Source organism: Gopherus evgoodei, chromosome 4 (assembly GCF_007399415.2).
Source record: "Gopherus evgoodei ecotype Sinaloan lineage chromosome 4, rGopEvg1_v1.p, whole genome shotgun sequence".
NCBI lineage: Eukaryota > Metazoa > Chordata > Testudines > Testudinidae > Gopherus > Gopherus evgoodei.
This window is the reverse complement of record NC_044325.1, coordinates 30,544,967-30,565,868: the sequence shown is the minus strand read 5'-3', so window position 1 is coordinate 30,565,868 and position 20,902 is coordinate 30,544,967. Positions and strand designations below refer to the sequence as shown.

The window sequence follows — 20,902 nt, the reverse complement described above, 5'->3', positions numbered from 1 at the left end:
CACAGTTGCTGTCTGGCAATCCTAATTAGGCCTAGTCCTGCACATCCAAACTCCCCATGAGGTCAATGGTGCACCCTCTGGTGCCTGAACACAGGGTTAGAGGAACCTCATTGAGGTCATTAGAAGTTTAGGGTGCACAAGAAATACAGGACTGGACCTTATGTAGCATTAAAATATGATCTTCTCATTGCCATACACAGAGGCTTTTTCTCAATGCTCACACTACTTGACCTTTCAACAGCCTTTGGCACAGCTGTCCATTGTTTGTTACAGATGGTCCATTTACAGGAGTAGCTAGAGTAGTCAGCCCAGCAGTGGAGTGACTCCAATTATTCCTCTCCAGCAGGACCTAGAGACTGATGATGGACAACCGTCTTCTTCTCCAAAGACGCTCATGTGTAGAGACCCATGGGGACCTATCCTATCCCTTCTCCTTCTCTTAAATAACTACATGGGATCCCTGAGAGGGGATAGACCCATGCGAGTCATATTATTATCATAGGATCCTTAATTCCATAGGACAATAAGATGATGTTGTATATGTCAATTTCCATCGACTCAGCTTATATCACTCCACAGATGTCAAACCTCAAGGAGATCAGTATCTGGATGAAGAACAACTGGTATAAACGCTGGTCTGGCAAGACTGGAGAGATGATGGTGAGAGGGGGAAACACTCAGACAGCAAGCTGGGACATTTCCTTCCCTTACTTTCAATGTGTCTGCTCCATGTTCATCAAATTTTGTGTGAAGTCATCTCTGGTTCTCTTTTTATCCTCACTAAGCCTAGATGATTAGGGTAGCATCAGTGATGAAAAACATCTTCCACCTCTATTTTGCTAGAAACCTTTTCTGATTTCTCTCAGATGAGGACCTGGCCACTATGATTCAGTATCAGCACCAGACTGGTTTACTGTAACACATTGTATCTGGTACTGCTGATGGCAACACTAAAGGCTTCAGTTTGGAAGAAAGCAACAGCTCATCACCTTAATGGAAGAGGTCACTGTGAGCATATCCCCCCTGGGTGCTAATCCCCTGGAAGTCTGCTTCCAGGATACAGCTACATCAGCAACTCCATCCAGGACTGCGGCAATCTCTATGGTACAACACAGTTTTACAGAACCCAGGAAGAAGAATGCAAGAGGAGCATTCTCAGTCCAGGGTGTTGTATCTTGCTAGGTGCAGATAGCAACACCAGATTGCAAAAACTTGTATGTTTGCTCCTAGGTGGTTCCTGTAACTACAATTCATAGAATATCAGACTTAGAAGGGACTTCAGGAGGTCATCTAATCCAACCCCCTGCTCAAAGCAGGACCCATCCCCAAACAGATTTTTACCCCAGATGGCTCCCTCAAGGATTGAGCTCACAACCCTGGGCTTAGCAGGACAATGCTCAAACCACTGAGCTATCCCCCACAGGCTGCACCATAGAAAGTGAGGGTGGAGGAAGGAAAGAGGAGGGGAAGAGGAGGAGAACTAAGAATGTCAGCTCTGTGAAGGAGCAAGGGAATAAAACTTATCTTTGCTCTCATCTAGTTTCCCAAGAATTCTTGAGAGGGTTCAGCCACAAAAAAGGAAGTTCAGGTGTGGAACAGCTTCCAAAGGAGATCAAACAGACTCAGAATCTGACCACCTTTAGGGCACTCTGCCAGCTTTCCCATCATAACCAAACTAGGGACTAATTGCAAATGCAGGGGCTGTATCTGTCTCTGTGTGGTGTGAAAGAAGTAGAAAGCTGACGGATAAGGTAGCAGGAAAAACAATGAGACAGCAAGAACAGCATTGGTAACATGGTCCTGAGAGAAAGCCAGGAGAGAACTTTTTGGGCAGAGTGCTAGCTGAACAGAGGCTTAGAACTGTGAGCAAAGAAACTGCCTCCTGTTGTTTGCTTCCTGCTATGTTTGGAGAAACAGGAGTTTATGTGCATTCTTTATAAATAACAAGGATTGCATCAAAGAAATATCTATTATCAGTAACTTCTCCTAATGAAAGCAATCTGCAAGACCCTAAATATTGGCTAACCACTCGGGCCAAAAAGGGTACCAATATATACATACATGGGAAAGATCAGAGGCCTCTATAAAGTCCACTACAGACCTCCCTATGGAGATCTTAATTAGCACATAGATATAACGCTGGTTGATGCTGGGATTAGCTAGACTGTTTGCATCATATGTCCTAATTGCTTAATTCCTGTTCTGTAGAAATCACAGAGTACAATTAAAAACTTTTAAATTTCATGTTTATTAATTTTCATTTCTCTGACATAATAACTTTTCTGTATATTTCAAGGTCAAATATAAAGACTGGAAATCATAACATAGAATACCCATTAACAGAATCACTCAGTAATTTACCTCTTCTTCCACTAAAGGTCAGAAAACATACCATCATTATGAATATAGGAGAAAAAATACTGATAGATCTTCTGAAAAAAAAAGTAAAATGGTATGAAGGTAAAATTTAGGTAAGAAAAATATATAAATAAGCATCTGTAGTATAAATTATCTTGGAACCCTTTGCATCCTAACACTAAAGAGAAATCCTATACAACTGTGACTATATTAAAATATAAAGCAGGTTTTGAGCTGAGTGCAGATATTCTGTGAAGGTACAATCTGGGAACAGGCAGGGCCCACTTCAAGATACCACAGCCAAAACATGTAGTTATGTAAAACTTGGTGTAAGTTACAGATAGGCTGTAAGTGATGGATTCTGCAAACATTTACTACTGGAGTGATGTTTACTGCCATGAGTGGTTCCACAGGATTAGATTCATCCTATACTGTCAAAAATACTGACTCGGGGACATTGGGGAAACACAAGCCATTTTCCCTATTTGGAAGCTTCCAAAACTCGACTTGGGCCCCGGCACAGGGCTGACCTAAACTGAACTTTGATTCAGTGCCGCACAGAGGCCACTTCAAGGATGCAGAATTGCTGCGGCACAGTTCTACTCTGGTCACACCTCCTCCCCTTCCTGATCTGCCACTTCCTTCTTCTGGCCTAATCCTGCCATGCCTCTGTCCTGCCCTAAAATGGTCAATACAGAGGTGTAAGTGTTCTTCAGCAGGGAGACCTTACACCTTCTCTATGACCCCTTTTCATCCGCCTGGGTGGCACAAAGGGGCCACAGGGCAACGATTTATTAGACTCATTGACAGCAATGGGGCCACTCAGGGTAGTAAGCACTACATTTATTAATAGGTGTCTGCTAGACTGAGCCCTCAGGTTGGTAAGAAAATGGATGTAAATGGTAAAGAAGCGTAACGGACTAATTTGGCAGTCAGTGAGCATGCAAAACAAATGTAATGTACACGGTGAGGAGGTGGACAGGAGGGGTCTCGACATCTTTTCTGATCCTCACTTTCCAGAAAATGTTTTGCTGCTTTCAGCATTACAAAGGATTTTCTCTTTTCACCTCTGCTGACAGTTCTGCCTGAACTTGAATGTCTTTTCTTTTCTTTGTTTTTAAATGCAAACTCAAACCAATCTATAGTGATGGTGATTTAAAATCTATTAAAGTTCTCAGTTGTGAAGCAAAATATACAACACTACAAGGGAAAAGGTGGCCTCTAAAGCCATCTCTACGCTGATTAGATCAAAATGTTTCTTTATTTAACAGTGGTGATAAATTACTCGTAATTAATGCATACAGAACTTTAGTAACTATTGTTCCACAGGGTTCAAAATTTTGCCCATAAAGAGTATGGCACCATCTTTAACTACTACCAGCATGAAGGGTCTGTTGACTATAACGGTAACAGGCACAGACATTGGCACTATTTCCATAGTAGAGGCTGCTGAAGCTTCAGTGCCATTCTCATCCACATTCACCATGGCCTGATGGATAGCCTACAAGGAAATCAACAAACATTACCGTTCTGAGTGTGGACTGCAAGCAGGTTTCTGAATATGAGCTTGATTGTTTTTAAAGCAAAAGTGTTGAGAGAAATAACTGCTAAAGAATGAGCAACAGGTGTGAGTGAACCCCACAAACCAAAAGGGCTACTGCAAATCCAGCAAGAAAAATTGGTGATCTGCATGAATCAAAATCCTTAAAAGAAGCCATTCTCATAGTCACTATTTCATACTATTATCGCAAACACTGGCCCTGATTCTCCTCCCGCTTACCCCAATGTAAATCAGGAACAACTTCACTGAAGTCAGTGGGGTTACGCTAGTGTAAAACCAATGCGAAAGCAGAATTACACCCAGTTGTTTGGCAAATTTATATAGTGGAGTAATAGTTCACAAGTGAGAAAAATCAAGAGTGGAAAGAAAATAGATTTGAGGGGTACAGATTGTTTTCCTTGCATATGTCTTGTATGTTAACATCAGAAGTTGCATAGATAAAATGGCTTTGGGACAGAAAAGGACACAAGCTGGTCCTTACCACACTGAGAGACATTGCTAGACCTGGATTCATTAGATTACATCTGTTCATTTGTGGGTGGTTGAGGTTTTCTGTATTGTTTTTTAACAGGAGTTCAGTGTTAACTAATCAAATGTACCTTGCATGTAAGGTATAATTGTAAGGCTCTCAAACTGACAATCCAAACGGACTGAACATGGGTTGAACTGTAATGGTCTGCAAGGGGCTGGTACTGAAGCTAACAGGAGCTAAGGGTGCTTCTCTAACTGGGAGAAATTTTTGGACGAAAACTTTTTTCAGTGAAAAACGCTGATTTGGTGACACTGAAATAGTTTGAAAATGCATGCCAAGTTTGACAAATTGTGTGTGTTTAAAAAGATTTTCAAAAAAAAATCAAGAATCAAAATGTTTTGATTTTGTTTCAAAATCCCCTTCATATTTTTTAATTAAAATGCTGTAAAGAGAAACAAAAGGTTTCATATCTGGTTGAGTGAAATGTTTCAGTCAAACCAGAACAATTATTTCTCACTTCTTGCTTTCTCAAAAATGTTGTAAGTTTGACCTGACATGATGTTTTTCCCTTGATTTTACTGGCAAACTTCAGAATTGCCAGTAAACCAAAGAACCTGTTTTTTGCCCAGCTGTTCGTAGCACCTTACAGAATTGAACCCAGTGTTTTTAATAATGGGAGAGGCAAAGGCAGCTATGCAGAAGCAGCAGAAGCAATGGAAGCTCTGAAAAACAGCACTTTGTACCCCTTTCATATCAAGGGGAAGATGGCCATAGGGGTCTCCTCTGGGAAGTGAGTGAAGGGAGAAAGAGATTTGCTCAAGTGTGCAGTAAGTAAAGTGGCCCCATGTACTGTAAAACTCTACTGGGCCAAAAATGTTGTATCACAGCAAGTTACAGCATATACAACTGCACAAGCAACCTAGCTAGTTTGGGCTGAATATTCCATCCCTCAGTCCCTGCTTTTCATACAGAGAAAAGCCTTTTTATGTGGGTTTCCCCTAGGAAACATTTGTAAAGATATCAGTTATCATGGATCCTTTAAACAGAAAGAAACCTAACTTACCTCTGAAATCTCGTGCCCGGGCTGCCCAGTAATTCCAGACAGGTCAGCTTCATTAGTAAATACTTTTCTGATGCCCAGGCTATAAAGAATTTGTTTTAAGTCAAATCTTCCATGAACAGAGAATCTTGGCAGATATAAATTGGTTGAACTGTCCAAAAAGAAATGCAAGAAAATGGTAAAACATTTCAATCAGATGTCACAGTGCAGGGCAAACTCATTCCTGACAACATAACATGCTGTGGTGATTACTGAGAAATTTGTTTGCATTGTTTCCACTAGTCCATAGAGAAGATTTGACTGAAGACCCATGACAGATTTCCTCAGGTGGGGAACAGGTGGTTTCTGATAAGTAGTATTGGACTTGGAGGAAGGATGGCTTATAGCTAAGGTGCTATCCTGGAATGTGGTAGACCTGGGTTCTATTCCTTGTCACTTAGAATCTCTGTACCTTAGCTTCCTATCTGTTAATTAGGTATAATAGCACTGCTCTGCCTCACATGGGCGTGGTAAGGATAAATACACTGAGGTCTGGGAGGTGCTCAGAGACAATGGTAATAGGAGCTATAAGGATCTAATACAGACAGTTTCAGGACAGCTCTAAGTAATATTGCTAAGTACAATGAGGCTGTGCTTCTGAATTTGACAAGTGCAGAGCATCTGGATTATACCTTCACGCAGCTTTTTTTTCCTCCCCATCCTCCAGGAGATTCCTTATCTGCCCCATCAAGAACCTGATTCAGTGACAGCCACTGAAGTCAAAGGGAAGATTCTCATTGACTTCAAAGGACTATAGATCAACCCTCAGGACAGCTCATCTCAATGTCCATAATCAGGAGAACTGTCCAGCAGGCTTTAAAAACAGACTCAAACTTCAGAGCCTGCTAGACCATCTTCCAACCTTCTATTACTGGTACATTGCCAGTGTCCCTTAAGATATCTAAGGTTGTACTGTATTCCCATTCTTAGGGAAATTTTCCTCCTTAAGGCTCTTAAGCCAAGATTTTCAAAAGCAACTAGTGATTTTGTGCTTGATTTTCAGAAAGTGCTGGGCATTCATCCTCTGAAAATCAATCCCTTGTAAGGTGTCTCTAGCTGGACACCTAAAAAAGCAAGGCACCCAAATTCATGAGTCCCTCTTGAAAATGCTGGTCCTAGCTTAACAATTAAATTAAACCTGTGGGAGGAAAACGAACAAAACAAATTCCAAAGAGAGCAGAAGAATGTGTGGTACCTAATTTATTTAGGAAAAAGCTAACAACAAAGCATATCTGTCTAGTTCATGAATCATATTGTTGGCTCTATGTAAGATTTAGTCGATTTAATGGAAAATGAATTCTTCAGTGCTTTCTGTAAAACTAGCCAATGCTCAGTATTTCTGGTGCCATTTTTTTCTCATTGTCCCACTGTCTCTAGTTTTTCCGGAGTTAGTTCTAGCATCTACAGTGGGAAGCACTAGCCATTTGATAGCACGTGAGAACATGGCATAAGTTAGATGCTAGGACTGTTATTAGCTCTTAGTGCTAGTGGAGGTGCAATAGACTCTTTCCTGATTGCTGATCTCTTCCCTTTTCCTGTTTTTTTTCCGGCAGAAGGTGCTGACTGCTTCCCTATTAATGATGCAACTGTCATGGGCCATTTTTATCCTGCCATTATATAGAATAACCCATTCCACTTGTCCCCATCTACTGCTAATGTGAGAGGAAAGAAGAATATAGCACACACACAGCCTTAGGAAGAGAGGAGTAGACACTGGGGCACACAACAAATTACCCACAGGTTAAACAGGGACCTTGCTATACATAAGGGTAATACTCTGTGCTTCTGTACCTTCCGTCCCACAATCTCAATGGGGTGACCAGATAGCAAGTGTTAAAAATCGGGATGGGGGCAGGGTGATAACAGTTGACAGTAACAAAGCCTCTAATATCAGGATGTCTGGTCACTCTAATCTCAACAATAATGAACACTTCTCACAATACCACTGTGAGTGGCATCAACCCATTTTGCGGGTGGGAAACTGAGGCACATAGAGGTCAAGTGACTTGACCAAGATCACACAGAAACTTGGTGTCTGATCTAGGAATAGAATCCTGAGCTCCTGAATCTCTAGTCCTGAGATTTAACCATAGGGCAACCCCTTCTTCCCTGAATGTAACCTACTGAAATGGCCTGAAGTACACTGCTCCCAGCTGCATGCAATTCTACGTTATCTCCATATATTTATTCAGACCAGAAACACCTCTACCCTGATATAACGCTGCCCTTGGGAGCCAAAAAATCTTACCGCATTATAGGTGAAATCGCGTTATATTGAACTTGCTTTGATCCGCCAGAGTGCGCAGCCTCCTCACACCCCTCCCCCCAGAGCACTGCTTTACTGCGTTATATCTGAATTTGTGTTATATCGAGTCACGTTATATCAGGGCAGAGGTGTTCATTGAACTGGACTGTGCAAAAGTTCTTCACTGAAACCAGGCATAACTCAGCTGGGTTTATGAAAGTCAAATGACCTCCCCTTGGAAGCTCTCTTCACTACCACAGTGGGGTGTGAGGCATCAGGCTGCAGATTGACATGAAGGTGCCAAAAAGAGAACAGGACCCAAGGAGTTCCAACTATATTACTGCTAAACAGAAAAACAGGTAGGTAGCCTACTCCCCTGGAGGCCCTTAAGTGGGTTTGATTTAGGGAGTGAACGGATTTATTACACCCTGCCAAAGATGCAAAATGGACCAAACCAACTGCTCTGAAGACTCTGTGGAGAGAAAGAAGAGGTTTACTGGTCCTCCGTTTGCATGAGTGCCAAACTCCAGTGAATTTCAGTGAGTGAACATGTCCACACAAAGCCAGCTCGTTGGGGTCTCTAATAATGAGGTCTTTCTATACTACAAACCATAGAACTCCACTGCTGCTTTATAAGTAGATTATTCCAGTTTTGGAAAAGGTAAGAACATTTTGCTTAGTTCTTTGTCTGCCGATACTAAGGCAGCTCCTCTTTGCACAATTCATGTTTATTTGACAGGGATAACACCACTGACATTATAGTTAAGTTGTTTCATTGCCTGGTACTGATTTTAGGAACAATCATAAGCATTGGGGCTGAAACTAGCAGTGTGGGGGGTGTTGCTGCACCTCCTGGCTTGAAGTAGTAAACTAACAACCCAAACACATGGTTTCTGCACCCCCACTATAAAAATTGTACCAGCACCACTTTTCATGAGGATCCTCCTGTTGGTAGAGCTAGATTAAATTTTTACATTTTTGAAGTTTCAATGAAAAATAGTTCACATGTTTCAGTGAAAATTTTTGTGAAAAAGTGTTGCCATGTTTCAAAAAGCTCTGCCAGCTAGTCAACGTAAAGAACTGTAAACTGTGTATTTAATTTAATTCATTTCCTTGTCTTAAAGCTGGAGTTTGGTAATCTAAGGCAGTATTGTTAAGTGTTCAGCCTGCTTGGTGCATTTATGTGGACATTCTTACTCTCCAGAATGAAAGGCCCTGGGTCCGCCAACAGGCACATGCTTAATTTTATGCACATTAGCAGTCCCACTGTAAACAGGCAAGAAGCCAAGCACATTTTCAGCACTGGAACCTAAATTTGTCCCTTTCAAAGTGAGTTAAAATTCTAGCTCTCATGGTTGCAAAGATAATGTAACATGAATATAATCAATGAAATGCCATCTTCTTGGGTCTGCTAGTAGCCTGAAACAAAAGCTGCCACAGGGAGGGAAATGCAAAAGGGGAAAAAATGAGATAAAGGGAGAACAACAGACTACAGAGAAAGGCACATGGGAAAGCAAAAGAAACAAAATGCAGAAATGGCAGTGGTCCTAAAAGGAAGCAGATTTTCACATTGAGTGATACAGAATGTGACAATAGGATATTGAACAGATAACATGTCCTAGGCTTGGTCTACACTGCAGACTTATGTCAGTGTAACTATATCACTCAGGGGTGCTATGTCGACAGGAGGGCTTCTCCCATCAATATAGCTACCACCTCTTGGGGAGGTCAAGTACCTACACTGACAGGAAAAGCTCTCCCTTTGGCATAGATAGCGTCTTCACTACACTACAGTGGTGCAGCTGCATCAATGCAGTGCTATACGTGTAGACAAGCCCTGGAAAATAACTAAACAAGTTAACTACATAAAGGCCATATTTTAGTCTTGATCTTTATGCATTAACCTCACTGAGGGTAGCACATTCATTCTAATGCTGTACCACAGCCAGGGGATCATAGTTAAAATACAATCATCCTTCCCCACGAATTTGTCCGACACTCTTGATCTAAAGGGACTGCCTGCCACCAGAATTGAGAGCTGAAAGATTTTACCTTTCTGAAAGTAATTTTCTCCATTTAGTCAGACTTTCACATGACAAGCCATTCTCCAATTTCCTCATTTGTCCTTCATCAGGCAGAATAAAATATGCTTTAATGCTTTCTTCTTTATAATCCATTTGCACCACGGTGCTAGACAGCTGGGCATCATAGGCACGTTTGCACATGCCCATCCGGAACATCATAGGGACTTTAACAACTGTGTTTCCATCCACAAAGAAGTCATCCTCTTTAGTGTACTTTGGATTGAAAGTTTTATTCCACGTGGCTTATGATTCAAAGAAAGAGAGAGTTAGTGGATGTTCTGGGAACAAGCAACCATCCTTAGTTGGCATTAACTGCAGTAGCTGTATTTGCCTTCAGAACTACACCAATTCACACCAACTGAGGATCTGTCCCTAAACGTATACATTAGAATAACTCAACTGTAATATGCTCATGGGGGGGTTGGGTTGGGAGTGGTTTAAACTTACCCAGAAGCTGTTCTATAGTAAAAGGATGGTGCTTTCAACTTAGATAGCCATCATATACCCCAATGCCTGTCCTCATGCCAGAAGGAATTGCCAGACTATTCTCAGGGAGGAGGCTTAATACATTCTCCAGTGTCCTAGCACAGGATATGAGTTGATCCTGCATGTCTGGCAGCAATTTTCAACTGACACCAAGCAGCATGAAAGCTGGAGTAAACATCTCCTGCCACCACATTGGCTGGGTAGCACACCAACATTTTAAACACCCTCCAAAACCTAATTTGGATGGGAAAAGCCATAAGTAGACTGTGCCCTGCTCTCATCTCTAAGAAACACCCTCACAACCTCCCCTCACCTCAGTCAAGTTTAGGTGCGGGACTAGGTAGCGGAGTTTTCAGCCCAACTGATCCCTTTCTTTCACTTGGGTGAAGTCCATAAAAGATCCCTTGTTCAAGGGAGTGGACTTCAGCCAAGTGGAAGAAAGGGATCATTTGGGCTGAAGACTCCTCTACTTAGTCCCACACCTAAACCAGATTGAGGTGAGGGTGTTTCTTAGAGATGGGAGCAAGGCACAATCTACTGATGGCTTTTCCCATCCAAATTAGGTTTTGGGGGATGTTTTAAATGTTGGTCTGCTACCCAGCCAATGTGGTGGCAGATGTTTACTCCAGCTTTCACGCTGCTCAGTGAAAACCCTCTTGCAAAATGTACTGGGCAAGCAGAAAACATGGGATTTTCAAACGCTAATAGCTTGGTCAAAACAAAACCAATCTTTTCTGAAGCGCTCAAAGTGTTTTCAGAGAAGTGTCTTCTTCTTGGTGAGAAGAAATTCCAAGCCAAAATCCAACTATTCACCCTCATTCACTGCATCCATAGGGCTGTTAACAAACAACTAGAAAAATAACAAAACATTGCAATGATGTTTCTTGTAATACGGAAATAAATTGTTTCCTGTCCTCCCAACCCTATGTACTAAAAAACAGTTGATCTATTAATCAGTCTTGCTTAGACTTTCCCAACTGATGTATTTTTCAGAAAGTACTGAATAACTGAAAACAGAGCATTAGAATGCATTTACATGCTTCCACTGTAATGCTGTATGTTCCCACCAGATAATGCTTAATATCTATAACTTCCTTTTCTTTGTATAATGCATATATATATATATATATATATGCCAAAAATGCACCCCTTTCTTGTAATTAGAAGCGAGATACCTTGAATTCTAGTCCCACCTCAGACACTGTCCTTAATGATACTAAAAATAGTGTGTGTTAATGCCTAGATATATGGTGATGGGAGCCTTAAAAATACCTCAATGACATTAGCTCGTAATAAATCTTGTTTAACTGAATTCTTGAAGTGACTAATCTCATCAAACTAAAGATGGTCCCAAGTGAAGCAGGTTAAAAACTGGCATTTCTGTCCTGCAGGAAAATTCTGATTTTTTTTGTCAAATCAAGACAATGCCAAAATATCAAAAACAGTGGAATGGAAAGTTCTGAAACATTTAGATTCAGAATTGTTGAAATGTTTCATTTTCATATTTCTGATCAAAATTAAATGTTTCAGTATTCCTGAATCAAAATGTTTCATTTTGGTATGTTGAACCTCAAAATATTTCTTTTTATGATGGTTCTACAATTAATCTGTGTCCTTTGAGCTGCTGCAATGTCTCATGGGAGCTGTAGTTCCCATGCCTTGTGCCCCTATTCTCTATGGGCTAGGCTCCCTAGCTGGACTACAACTCCCACAGGCACTGTGGCAGCTCAGGCAAACAGAGATTAATGTGCAATTGATCTGAAATGAAATGTTTTGATTTGGTTTCACAAACCAAAATGTTTTGATTCAGGTTAATCTAACACAAAATGAAATATTTAATTTAGATTTTCCAGATGAAAAATCAAAAAATTTAGGCAACAATCAAAAATTTTTACAGAAATTTTTGATTTTGTAGCAAACTGCATTTTCCATTTAAAATAAAACATATTGAAAATTCCTGACCAACTCTAATCCTAAACCCCAATATTCAGATCTGGATCTGGACTGCAAATTCCTCAGAGTTCATCCAGAAATGCCTCCTTTATGACTACTAGCCTTAGCAGCTCTTCCTAATTCAGAGACAATGAATCTGCATTTCTGAGCTGTTGGATGCAGTCTGCCATCATACAAAATGTCACGAAGAACAGAGGATACTGTAAGTAAGAGTTGACAATGTTCCATCTAACTGTTTTTCATGGAAAATCAAGGTTTTGACTAGAACCTTTTTTATGAAAAATCGTTGCTTTCTGGGGAAACTTTTGTGGAGCAACTGAATCCCTGAACACCAAAATATTTTGGTATTTGATATTTCACTGAAAAGTTATTACAATTTTCTTCAGAAACCAATCCCTATTTTCTGATCAGCTCTAAGTCTAAATTACACTTTGCTTCTCAATTAAAGTACATGGGCAGCACAATTACCCTGCTGGGTAAAATTGGTCTGGTTGACTAAACCCTGGACTGAGAACAATGTCCTCTGGAATTCTAATCCCTCCTCCAACCCTGAGTCACTCTGAGGCCTTGTGCAAATAATTTCATCTCTACCTTTTGTTTCCTCAGCTATAAAACTGGCATAATACGAGTTACATAGTACTTAAAGGTGTCATTATTATTAATTAATGCTTGTATGGGGCTTTCAAGATATAAAGTGCAAAGCATTATTCTTTTAAAGAGGAGAAAATTGCTACATTGTGACTGTAAGCTTCTCCATAAACGGTGTAGCCACAAACATGATGTATGTAATTTTAGAGTAAGTCTGTCTGTTAAAAGAAGGCTCCAATTTTTGTACTGTCAGGTCAGAGCCCCTGGACTCTTCTTTAACTCGGCAGAAGTATTACCTTGTCATGTTTTAGGGAAATTCCATAGTGAATCACAACATTTTTTGATAAGTCACAGGCCCAAATCCTGATATGCTCAGGCAGCTATTACTTGCTGCTTACTCGGACAAAATTCCTACTGGTTTCATACACAGCTTTGGTTAAAAACTGAGTAAGGATGTCAGAATTTGGCAGACAGATTGCATATTGGGGACATTCATTAATTCTTCCCTACTCCTCCATCCAAACCCAGATATGCCTGTGCTGCCCCTCCTCTTAGCAGGGCACTTTTCAAGGAGGTCTTGCCTCTGCAATTCTTCACAATGCTCCAGGGACAAAAGGAAACCCAGAGCTTTCCCTTTCCAGTGGGTTGGACAATAATTCCTTGCTGGACTATGAGGGCAAGTAAAATGACAGGATTTTTTTGGGGGGAGTGGGGAGAACATGCTCACTATCTAAGCCCCCAGGCAAACAAGAAGAGTAGCAAATCATCTGGTGAAACCCTCAGTACAGTGCAAGTTAGAATGCCACCAAGCTTCCATCGTCAGACAACAACTCAATGTAAGCTACAATGTATTGTGGAAAAGGGAGAAGAGACATCAGGACTGTGGGGGGAATAATCACATGGTACAGAGGATGGAACAGCCATTAAATGTTACGTCAGACTTTATAAAAGCTTCTAAAATTTCAGATTCTTCTCCAAACCAAACCTAGCCTCTGATCCATTCAGTGTTTTAGCCCATTGTTATTTTCCATGTGGAAGCAATGGCAGCAATAGTTTGGATTTTAAGTGTAATTCTTCGCAATTTCTTTAAAATCAAAAAGAAATGGAGTTTGTCTCAGGGCATAATCATCAATTCATAGCAAACATTTTACAGAGAGAGGCATTTAAAGTGGAAGACAGGATCTACACATACAAAATATTGGGGGTGCTGGGTATTCATTTCAGAAATGGAATTGAACATAGTGGCTAGGGGCATCTCTACTTTTAAATAAATATGCAGTTTAGAACATATGTGACAGCTCTGCCTTCATATGTGCTATGGAGAAGGGTTTAGTTCCTATATTATTTTCAGTGAATATTTTCTTCTTATTATTATAATGTATGATATTGTACTAAACTTATGGCTAAACCCTTCAAATCTATGTAACTTCTACTTCCATAGCTGTTTGATTTTCAGAGTGGGCAGAACCCACACTTTTGTTGTTGTTGTCCACTGTTAAGATTGGAAGGAAAGCCTGATACCTGCTAACTAAAAGCCTGTCTTGAAAATGCTATTTGGGAGATGAGTAAAGATCTTGAAACTAGAGAGGGACAGATAAAAACTGGCCTTCCTTGATGGAGTGGGGAAGAGGGATATAGATATGGAAGGACAAAGAAACATAGAATCATAGAATTAGAAGAGCCCATAAGAGTCATCTAAGCTAACCCCCTGCCAAGATGCAGGATTTGGATGGTTTTTTTAAACACAAGACAAATGGCTATCCAGCCTCCTTTTGAAAATCTCCAGTGAAGAAGCTTCCACACCCTCCTGAGGCAGTCTGTTCCATTGTCCTATTCTACAGTTAGGAATTTTTTCCTGAGATTTAATCTAAATCTGCTAAATGGTACTTTGAACCGATTGCCTCTTGTCCTGCCCTCTGTAGCAAGACAGAACAACTTTATTCCATTTTTTTTATGGCAGCCTTTCAAGTGAATCAATTGAACTAGATTCAAACTAGTTTTACCGCTCTACAGCTAATCCTTCAAAGATTTACACAAATGAATTGATGTAATTGAAAAACAAAGGGAAAATGTCTTTTCTGAGAAGGAGTGGGTCAACATTTGAAAAACTTTGACCAGCTCAATAGCTAGTTACAAACCAAGGGGTAACATTTCCAAAAACTTCACTGACATTGTTCATATTTTTTAAATTAATTTCAAAGTTTAGAAGTCAAGACAACTGGTATGAATAAAGAGACTGACATGTGCAAACACTGGCACAACTGGGGGCCCTAGTCAGGTTTCAGAATGTGATAAAAGGTATAATCAGTTACTTTAGTTCCAAAGAGGTGGGCTTTGAGGAGAAGCAGGAGTTCTGTTATATACCTGCCTCTGTGTGTTTGCTGCTGCTGGGACAGAATAAAGAATTTTCCACTCAGCAAGTTGTCTGATGAGTATCTTACAGCATTTTGCAAACTGCACTCTAAACCCGCTTATCAGAAATTTTCATAGCATTTGTCAAGGGTGCCAATTCAGGAAAGTACTTAAGCAATGAGTCCTACTGACTTCAGTGGGGCCTATGTATATGATTAAGTGTTTTGTTGAACAGGGATGCTCTCCTGAATTTGGTACCTGTGTGAATGTATAGTTTACGTACCCTTTCATCAGAAAAAAAGATTAATTTTTTACTAATTTTTTTTATCAGCTCTGGCTTTGATCAGAAAATAGGGAAAAAATCACCAAAATTTTGTCAAAAAAAACAGTCAACACTTTCAATCAGAAAATTATTTTCAATGAAAATGTGTTGACCAGCTCTATTCATAATTAACACTGTGAATAAAAGGTCAATTGTGAAGCAGGTAGTGATTCCCCCTCCAAAAATAGTACTCAAAAGGGAGTGGTGAAGCCTAGAGTTGGCACAAGGATAGCCAAATGACCTGAGGCGAGATGTCCTATGATTTTGTCTTACCCTTAAGGTAAACATAACTAAGAAGAAGAATTTCAGTAGTTGGATCTAGATTATTGAGTAGGTTGATAATTTTCCCGTGTGTTTTTTTCTCTATGTAATTATTGATCTTCTGCTGAGCTGGTCTGACATTCTTGAAGTTTTCTGGGAAAGCTTCTCCACTGTAAAAGTTTTTTAAATCATTTAAAAATTGTTGTTGCAGTTTCAGCTGGTCTTTCACAAACAGCACATTCCCCATATCCAGCTGGAAGTTAGCATTCTGGCGATTTTGTGACTGCATGAGCTGATGGAAACCTTCATGTATCTCTCCTTGCTGGATCTCATTTGGTTTAAAGTGGAGCACGTTAAAAATCTCTTGCAGTGTCTCTGATTTAGCAGCCAGGGACAGCATTGCAAAGGCAGTGGATACGCTTATGGGAGAAAAGATCACATTCTTGTTGTTTCTCTGAGAAGAAGCCTCCTTATAAAAATTAAATGCAAACTGACAAATGCTTCTCTCTACTTTATGACCCAGCATATTTTCGTTTGCTGGACCTACTTGGTTTCTGTTTCCACCGTGGTAATTTTCAGTGCTGTTGTTGTCGTTAGAATTCTGTTGGCAAGGTCTTTCACCATGAATCCCAGCAATCAAAAAACACAGGTAAAAGATTGACTTCATTTTTCTAAGATTCTGCAAGAAAAAAACATATTTGGTGTACAAATCTTAATAATTTTCAACATATGCTCACCAACAGAAAGGAATTGTTTAAGAACCTGAACATACTATGAAGGAGGCATAGAAACAGTGACCACTCATAGACTCATAGACTCTAGGACTGGAAGGGATCTCAAGAGGTCATCGAGTCCAGTCCCCTCTCCTCATGGCAGGACCAAATACTGTCTAGACCATCCCTAATAGACATTTATCTAACCTACTCTTAAATATCTCCAGAGATGGAGATTCCACAACTTCCCTAGGCAATCTATTCCAGTGTTTGACAGTTAGGAACTTTTTCCTAATGTCCAACCTAAATCTCCCTTGCTGCAGTTTAAGCCCATTGCTTCTTGTTCTATCATTGGAGGCTAAGGTGAACAAGTTTTCTCCCTCCTCCTGATGACACCCTTTTAGATACCTGAAAACTGCTATCATGTCCCACAGGCTATTTGAATTCAATATAATGACAAAAGGGTTCCGAGTATTAGCAATATTATATTTCAAGGAAACAAATTTTGGGATATTACTGAATTGTGAAAGAAGAAATGTTAAAATCCATGAATGTGGAAGAAGACCGAAATATCGTAAAAGATGCCATAATTAAGGTGCAGTAGACTAGAATTAATTTGAAATCAGTCATTCTCCATTTGTTTGCATATTTCAATGAGAGACTGAGGGTTAAAAGAAGTTTGGTGTGAAACAGAAAGGGGGAAGGAGTCAAAGAATATTCAGTTAAGTTTTGCAGGCAAAGATAAGGCAGAAAGAAAGCAGCATAAATGTTAGCAAAAGGGAAACAAAGAACAAATTTGTTCAATCTCAAGTGTGTTGAGGGGAAATACATATACCAGAGAGAAAATAAATCCATTAATGTATGAGGAATGGGTGAAAAATTATTATGGTTCCATAATGGGCGAACAAGATTTTTTAAAAATTTGTAATTAACAACAGAGAAAAATTGCTCTATGCAGTTAATACTTATTAAAACCGTTGTGAATATACTGTAGCAATTGGTAAAACACAAATAGGTAAGGGAATACAGAGAAAATGTGTATATATACATATCAACAAGTCCAGGTGATGTGCATACCAAAGTGTTAGGGGAATTGTTAATGAATGTACCAGACCAATGACAATTATTTCTGAAAATTCATGAATGTCATAAACAGATGGTTAAGGATTAATGTCTCTTTTACCTGTAAAGAGTTAAGAAGCTCAGTAAACCTGGCTGACACCTGACCAGAGGACCAATAGAGGGACAAGATACTTTCAAATCTTGGTTGAGGGAAGTCTTTGTGCTTTTTGTTTTGTTGTGTGTTCACTCTCAGGACTGAGAGGGACGGGCTATCCTTCCAGGCTTTCCCAATCTTCCTGAATCAGTCTTTCATGTTTCAAAATTGTAAGTAATAGCCAGGCAAGGCGGATTAGTCTTATGGTTGTTTTCTCAACTTGTAAAGGTTTCTTTTGCTGGAAGGATTTTTACCTCTGTTTGCTGTAACTTTGAATCTAAGGCTGCGGGGGGGTCCCTCTGGTCTATATGAATCTAAGTACCTTGTAAAGCATTTTCCATCCTGATTTTACAGAGATAATTTTTACCTTTTCTTTCTTTAATTAAAAGCTTTCTTTTTAAGAACCTGATTGATTTTTCCTTGTTTTAAGATCCAAGGGATTGGGTCTGAACTCACCAGGGATTGGTGGGGGGAAAGGAGGGGGTTGGTTAATTCCTCTTTGTTTTAAGATCCAAGGAGTTTGGATCTGTGTGAAGCCTCTCAAGGCAACCCAGGGAGGGGAAAGTCTGGGGGGGAAAAGGAGGGGAAAGGTTAATTTCTCCTTGTTTTAAGACCCAAGGGATTTGAGTCTGGGTTCCCCAGGGAAGGTTTTGGGGAAACAGAAAGTGTGCCAGACACTAAATTCTGGCTGGTGGCAGCATACCAGACCTAAGCTAGTAATTAAGCATAGAAGTGTTCATGCAGGTCCCCACTTCTTGTACTCTGAAGTTCAAAGTGGGGAAAAAACCTTGACAATGGAGAACTGAGGAGATCCTAGAGATCATAAAAAAGGGAGGAAAATGTGATGCTGATAGTGAGAGTGATGAGGCTGAACTGGAAAAATCTTGAGAAATTACAAATAGTGGAACTCCGAATAAACAGAACCAATGGAAAAGGACAGTAGCAACCAAAACAACTGGAGAGGGTTTTCCAAAGTGGTGTGGGAACTGTCAGTGTCAATGTACTTGTGATAACAGCATCTTTAAATACTGAAATGACATCAATGGGCACAAACTGTGCTAGTACAGTATTTAGTGTCTGGGTTTTGATCAACAGACCAAATAAAAAGTAAATAACAGTCTTCGGTATATGTAAACCCAATATGCCCAGTAGCCTCTCCATCCAGGGGATATGTTTTTAAAATAAAATATCCTGAACGAACAAACATAGTGTCTGGGATTTTCAAAGGGAGTTAGTTATATGTCCAATGTTGATGTTCAGTGGGAACTGGGCACCTCTCTTTGACCTAATTTGATTACCTCCATCAATTCCCACCTTACCCATGGCATTTTCTTCCACCATATTCCATCAAAGCCCCAGTTCTCCAAAATCTAGTCAGCTCTGAATGCTAGGAGGGACACCTACAGCAAACCCACCATGACTCCCCTGTCGTGTCAGCAACACATTTAAGTTTGTCGTAATTGATCTTACAGCATTTCAGGTTTACTCCAGCTTCTCTCTCTCGGTCTGCTTTTCCAGACTCTGCCTCCAGGCACTTCCTCTAATGCTGGCGCAAGAACCTTCTCTACCCAACTCTGCAATCTTCAAAAGCCTTTGAGTAATCCTCTGCCTTGTCAGCTCTTTCTCTCTCTCTCAAAGTCTCATGTTAAATCATATTTTTTCCTGCTTACATCAGCCTCCCTTTTCTCTCTCCCTGTGCCTTGGACTTGCGGCATAACCCTTTAATGTATTCACTATACAATCTCTTTATGCCACACATGACATTTGGTACCACGACTTTCTTATATTATTTAACTACTTAAAACATTTGGAGATACAGTTTATCTGAAAGGAGCTATTCCATACAAAGAAGTTCTGTAGTGCAGATTTTTTTTTTAAAAAGGTTAAAATTGAACAAAAACAACCTGCATGTGGCTGGAATAATTCCACAACTGATTATCCATGAACCAATCTGCATGTAGCACAGGGAACATGGATTATAATTCTCCAAGGGAAAAAACATTACTTACAGTGCAATCAACAGAGTCTTCTTGTGTTCTTCAAGTCCGCACTGCTCCTTGCTCTGTTGTTTATGCTGCTGAACATACAGCAAGGCACCTGCTAGTAAATGCTAATGACATCAGCTAAGGGCCGTGACTCAGAACCCAGTTTCAGAGAGGAGGCAGAGCAAGCAGTGGTGGAACTAGTTTTACTGGACACCTAATTTTGCTGAATATGCTTGTCCCACATGTGACTGTTTATATTACTCAAGATTGTCTAACTCTCCTTGATGTTTTAAACTGGTTTCCCTCAAACCGGTTGAATATTTACATCAACTACCCATCCTAACCTCACTTGTTGAAATCTCCCATCTCTCTTTAAACAAAAGGAGCTACCAAAAATAACAGGTTACATCCAATACCTTGAATGAGGTTTGTAACAACTCTTTAAGTGCTTCAACCAATATGCCATAAAGACAGTGTTTGCTATATTTAATCTACAGGGACAATTTGAAGTTGTGTGGGTTCACTGTACATTGCACATGATCTTGCTCCAGTTGACGTCAATGGCAAAACTCTGATTTGGTTCTAGTGGGAGCAGGGGTTTAACCATTTAGCAAGATCCTCGACCCTACCAAGGCATTTGTACAAAACAGCCATAAACCCAGCATAAAGAGCCACTTGAGGATCTCTCCTCTCCCCTTGGTATGGAGAAATCCTCTGATAGTATTGAGTTGGTATTGGGGTTCCATACCACATAGGGGGCAGGTAGCCAGATGAAAGGGGACATGGCTGGGATGAAACTGCATTCATCTGGTTCCCAGTTATAAGTATGGTCCTCAGGGACCATGGGAATCTGGGTGCCAAACAGAGCAGCCTTTAAAAAAGGTTCAGAATTGGAAAAGGTTGAGAAAAGGGCAATAAAAATTATTAGAGATATGGAACGGCTGCCATATGAGGAGAGATTAATAAGATTGGGACTTTTCAGCTTGGAAAAAAGATGACTGAGGGGGCGGGATATGATAGAGGTCTATAAAATCATGACGGTGTGGAGAAAATAAAGAAGAAAGTGTTATTTACTCCTTCTCATAACACAAGAACTAGGGTTCACCAAATGAAATTAATAGGCAGCAGGTTTTAAACAAACAAATGGAAGTATTTTTTCACACAACGCACAGTCAACCTGTGGAACTCTTTGCCAGAGGATGTTGTG

At 40.2% G+C, this 20,902-nt stretch overlaps 1 protein-coding gene across 1 annotated transcript in view; it reads right to left on the bottom strand.

Moving 5' to 3' along the window:
- Window positions 1–3,673: 3,673 nt before the first annotated feature.
- The window catches only part of LOC115651507 (alpha-1-antitrypsin-like), a 41,576-nt gene continuing 24,347 nt past the window's right edge, over window positions 3,674–20,902 (bottom strand). The window contains exons 2-5 of the mRNA XM_030562588.1: window positions 15,794–16,460; window positions 9,788–10,061; window positions 5,455–5,602; window positions 3,674–3,859 (exon numbers count right to left, since the gene is read on the bottom strand). Coding sequence (XP_030418448.1) covers window positions 3,674–3,859; window positions 5,455–5,602; window positions 9,788–10,061; window positions 15,794–16,460 — 1,275 coding nt within the window. The remainder of the gene's footprint in view (window positions 3,860–5,454; window positions 5,603–9,787; window positions 10,062–15,793; window positions 16,461–20,902) is intronic.